We start from the raw sequence: 5,380 nt of genomic DNA, 5'->3' as shown, positions 1-5,380 counted from the left end.
TTATACACTGCTGTTAGAGGAAAAATCAAGCTTCAGACACTCTTTGTGATTGCCTACATTTCCCAGAATGCCTTTCAACAACCCCCAGAGAACATGCCTTAACGCACCTAAGCATTTCATCTCTGGGTTATCTGTGTTGGTGGAGAGAACAATGGTGATAGCATGGTAAGAACAAGAGAGCGAGAGTTTTTTCCAGTTATTCAAATCCCAGCCTGTCTCTCTGCTGCAGTGCATTCTGGTCTCTCTCCTGCTCCTGCACTGCATTCTGGTCTCTCTCCTGCTCCTGTGGGTGGAGAAACTGGTCTCTCTCCTCTTCTACGATGGATTTCTCCCTGTATGATTGTTGAACGTCTCTCGGTGCAAAATGGCGGCTCCAGAAAGAAGCCCTCGCTCTTTGATTCTGAGGGACTGACACCAAAACCTGACGTTTACCGCTGATGTTTTACATCCTGAAACATTTTCTCATATCAAACTCTGTTGTAGCTGCTGGAAATATCCTGAAATGACGTCACGTCGTCTACGATTGGCCGGTTATCCACGGGAGAAAAATGCACCAAACAACTAAATAGACCCAGAAATGAAAGTTACATCAGCAACAGTGTTTTAGGATGGAGGATTTTTTTCTTTTGTGAGGCCAAATGCATCTCTAACCACTACAGAGGGAGTTTGGGTGATCAGATCTTCAGTTCGTCTTGGGTGCATTTACACCTGGATTTTATGTTTTTGTTTTTTGTTTTTTTGTTGCTCTATCCAATGACATAATCTTTTAACTCGGATTACTTACAGGTGCGATCATCTGGGATCATCTGGGACGCATGTTAATGCAGGTGGAGGAGGAGTCAGAATGGGGCAGAAAGGTTTTTATCTCTGAATTTAAAGCTTCTAAATGGATACATGGAGCAAGTGACTTCAGCACACTGTGTTATATATCTCTGTTGTCATGTGAAAACCTAGAAACTCTATTTTTTTCCATGTTTTCAGTTCAGTTGAAGGTCTCCAAGATTCTTCCATCCTTGAGCTTAGAAAACCTTTCAAAACCCATCAGATAATAAACCAGCTGAACACAAGGCTGCTGCTGAAAAGCTATACATGTAAGTTTAATATGTTCCACCTGATGCTCAGTGAACATGGATCCAATGCTGCTCTGTTCTGTACTGACAGCAGAGAGCTGGTCTGCTACGCCCCCTGCTGGGAAAACATGGGAAAATCACCTGATTCACTTCATGTTTTCAAATGCAAAGTACTGTGTTTCAAAAAAAATCCTGTTTAATTAGTTGGGTGGTTTTGAATTAATTTGATGAATACACTGACACAAAAACGTTTTTTTTACAATTTTATTTAAAAAATGTAAATCTAAAAAAGGGGAAAAGAACCAAAACAATAACCACAACTGATAGATATTTTTCCGGCAACCTCAGTCTTTCCTGGTTTTAGGTTTGGGGGCTGAAACAGAAACAGAGAATATACTGTTATATTTTTATATGGTTTCAATGTAAACCATATAAGAATAAGGAAATAAAGAAAAACAGAAAAAGAAGAGAAGAGAAGAGAAGAGAAGAGGCTTTGACTTTTGCCGTTCTTTAATCAAATGTCATAACAAAATAGAGGAAAAACAAACATTTTGAGAACAAGAATACAGAGGAGAGAAGAGGAAAATACGAAAACTGAACATGAGAAAAGAGATGAGGAGATGAAAAAGGAGAAGAAAACGAAGACAAGAGAGGAAAGGAGAAAAGAAGAGAAGATGGGTGAAGATGAGAGAAAAGAAGATGAGAAAATGGATGACAGGAGAAAACCATGGAAGAGAGGAGAAAAGAAGAGAAGAGGAGAAGAAAGGAGAAAAGGAGAGAGAAATGAGGAGAAAGGAAGATGAGAGAAGAGAGAAAAGAGAAGAAGAGATAAAGAAGAAGAAGAAGAAGAAGAAGAAGAAGAAGAAGAAGAAGAAGAGCAGGTTGCTGCTCACCGTTTGGATTCTCCTGTTTGTAGAAAGTCTTCAGCATCTCTACAGCCTCGTCTGCTCTGTAGCCTGCAACACACTGGACACACACACACACACACACACCCACACACCCACAAACACACACACACACACACACACACACACACACACATACACACACACACACAAAATGAAAAATCCACAAATGCACACACACCACAAAAAAAGTGCTCCAAGGATAAAGTGTACACACACACACACACACAGACCATGAACAAGGTACACTCTAAGGACTTTGTGCACACACACACACACACACACACACACACACACACACACACACACACACACACACACACACACACACACACACACACACCTTGAAGGCGGTCCCAGTCTGAGGTAACTGGGCAGAAGAGACGTCCAGCACTGAACCACAGCCTCCGAACCGCTCGTTCCTACAGCCGTACACAACCACCGGGATACCTGACAGCCAGCGGGTGAAGGAACACACACACACACACACACACACACACACACACACACACACACCCACCCAGGCGGTAAGGATACTGAGCAGGCGCAGCGCCGCAGCACACATGACGCACGGCTCCACGGTGACGTACAGGACCGTCCGCTCACACACGCTCCTGGCATCCACGTTGCCATGGCGACACCAGTCCAGGACCTGGTCCAGGGCCACCATCTCAGCGTGGCGAGTGGCCTGGGACACACACACACACACACACACACACACACACACACACACACACACACACACACAGACAGACACATTTAGTGTGCATTCACAGCTTGTGTGCTGTTTTCTTGTTGTGATGGAAAAATCTCAGGCCAGACTCCATTATAAAATCTGTCAGTTTAAAGCTGCCTTGCTCAACGGCTCAAACACACACACGGGACAACATGACTTAACACACTTTCTGATTGGTTAGGGTCCGCTGGTGAATTCGGCTTACACATAAATAGGCTTCTCACCCTTTTTTCACAGTTAAATTCCAAAACTTTTCCATAACTTCATACCAAATTTTCATGACTGCACTACTGTGGTGTAATGTAAAGCAACCTTTACAATATGTGTATATAATATATAATAATAATAATAATAATAATAATATAATATTTATTCCAGCATCTTTGCACTCTGCACCATTGCACTATTGTCCTAGTGTTGTTTACATATGCGTATATATATACTTTTTTATATATATGCATATTTGTACATAGTAGTTAGATGTTTAGGTTTACCTCTGTTCATTTTGTTGTCCTTGTTTTTAGCTGTTTATTTATTCTGTGTAAGTACATTGAGAGCAACGAAAAAACCGGAGTCAAATTCCTTGTATGTGTACATACTTGGCCAATAAAGCTGATTCTGATTCTGATTCTGAAATGCTGTCTCAGTTGTAGTTTGTCCAACCACCAAACACACAGCGAGTTAGCATCACAAACCATTAAAGTGAATGGGGTCTGGTTGTTTACAGATCAAAAAAAACAAACATGCATAAAATGAGCATCAAACTTCACTAAACAACTTGTGCAGCTTAATCCAAGTGTTTCATACCCAAACATCTCAGTTGCCATACAACACAAGAAGAAGTTACTTTCCTCTACCTAGAATAACACTAAATCATGAGGTAAATATTGGACTTTTGGACTCAGAGTGCAATTGTTTGGCTACAAAACACTTGGATTATGCTGCACAAGCTGTTTGGAGAAGTTTGATGGACATTTTATGCTTTTTTTTTAGCTGTAAAAAGAGCAGAAGCCCTCTTAACTTCAACAGTTTGTGAGAAAGCTGGGATGGAACTGCAGTAGCTAATCTTCTGTGTGTTTGGTGGCTGTAATAAACTTAAATGGAGTTTTTACTGACATGGGGTTGAATAGAAAATGACAGAATTTTCATTTTAGGGTGAACAATTCTTTAATAAACTACCAGAATTCAGCATGGGGTTTCACATAGCATTTTCTCTCCCATTCAAATAGAGAAACTTTTCAAATAGAGAAACACTTTTCATACATTTTTGGTCTCGTTGACCTCGTTCCTTCCCTTGCCCACGACCTGGTTGTTGTAGACCATCAGACATCCCACCGGCACCTCGCCATTCTGCAGAGCCTCTTTAGCCTGCAGCGAGCGCCATAGAAGAAGAAATACTTGATAAAGAAAGGCAGATTCAGGGAGAATTAAGTGGATCACAGCAGAGGAGAGTGGTTGCACTGGGCAGTTCCCACCTGTGAATATTCCTGGTAAAGAACATTACGTGCTCAGGCAACTTTCCTGGGTTAAAAGAGTTTAAAACGTTAACTGATTGCCTGATTGATTTCTTCTTCTAGCTTTGCTGCCCTCCACAGTTCAAGTTGAAAACATGACGATTCAGATAAGGCTTTTATATCCGAGGATACAGGCCAGTGTGAAGATGCCAACATTTTTCTTTCAATCTGATGATTCTTGTTACAAATAAATACAGATTTGAACGAAAAAGAGTCAGCTGGTTCCTTAAATAACTGTTCTATCTCTTTTTTGTGTATTTCTCACAGACTAACATGACATGCTGAACTGTTTCTGGGCTTCCACAGTCACATAATCCATCTGGGTGTTTTCTGTCAGTCCACAATGTCCAAATATTAGTTGGTTTGTCAGTTTAACAGCATCTTTCCTCCTGTCATCCCCAATGTGAACACTTTTCCTTTTTTACTGTCTCTTGAACTGAAAAATACAGCATCTCCCTCACTTCATGCTTCCATACTTCTTGCCACTGGTTTACAAACCTCTCCTTCATCTTACTGTAACACTCCGGCCTTTACTCAATAACACATGAACATCTATATTTTCTTTTTGATAATTTTATCTGTAATTTCATCTCCTGAATGCCCTGGGATCCTGGAGAAACACCAACTCACAGTCCATTCTCTCTATTCTGTACAAGCACAGTAAAGTCTCATTAACAATATCAGGGCGACTGGTTGATTTTTATTCAAACCGCTGACTTTCTCACTCACCATGTCAAAAGCACTGGCCATCCACCTCTCGATTTCCTCATCACTTGGATAGAAAGTCTCAGTTCCCTCCTTCTCTGTCCCCATGATCAGGCTGCAGCAACTCCAAATAAATAAAAGTTAAACTACGTGCAGATGATGAAAAGTTTTAACGATTAATTCGCATTTACGGCGCATTTATTGAACGACTACTCAGCTGTTGGAGCCGTACCATGCTGAACTGCTAGAAGGGGGGAAGATAATATTGGTCGGACCAGTTCCAGACGTGAGCAATCGAACTAATATTCCTCGATGCACTCCGCCACAGTCATGCTGGGTTTGGTGCGTCAAAGTGGCCATAGTTAGCCAGACAAAGACCGGAAAAGAGGTGATTTTGCTTTCAAAATAAAAGCGGACCATGGGACACTACAACTCCACTGAATATCAGGA

General features: G+C 41.3%; 1 protein-coding gene across 1 annotated transcript; it reads right to left on the bottom strand.

Annotated features, from left to right (window-relative positions):
• Nucleotides 1-1,309: 1,309 nt before the first annotated feature.
• On the bottom strand, nucleotides 1,310-5,173 carry adat2 (adenosine deaminase tRNA specific 2). The gene is made up of 6 exons (XM_071908669.2): nucleotides 4,955-5,173; nucleotides 3,975-4,079; nucleotides 2,513-2,663; nucleotides 2,319-2,425; nucleotides 1,964-2,036; nucleotides 1,310-1,443 (listed from the first exon to the last, which is right to left on the bottom strand). The coding sequence occupies exons 1-6, from the start codon at nucleotides 5,036-5,038 to the stop codon at nucleotides 1,415-1,417; spliced, it is 549 nt and encodes a 182-aa protein (XP_071764770.2). The 5' UTR covers nucleotides 5,039-5,173; the 3' UTR covers nucleotides 1,310-1,414.
• Nucleotides 5,174-5,380: the final 207 nt, after the last annotated feature.

The sequence above is a fragment of the Centroberyx gerrardi genome, chromosome 18 (genome assembly GCF_048128805.1).
Source record: "Centroberyx gerrardi isolate f3 chromosome 18, fCenGer3.hap1.cur.20231027, whole genome shotgun sequence".
In the NCBI taxonomy this organism is placed as follows: Eukaryota; Metazoa; Chordata; class Actinopteri; order Beryciformes; family Berycidae; genus Centroberyx; species Centroberyx gerrardi.
Note: the sequence above shows the minus strand (reverse complement) of the source record. Positions and strands in the feature narration are given on the sequence as shown.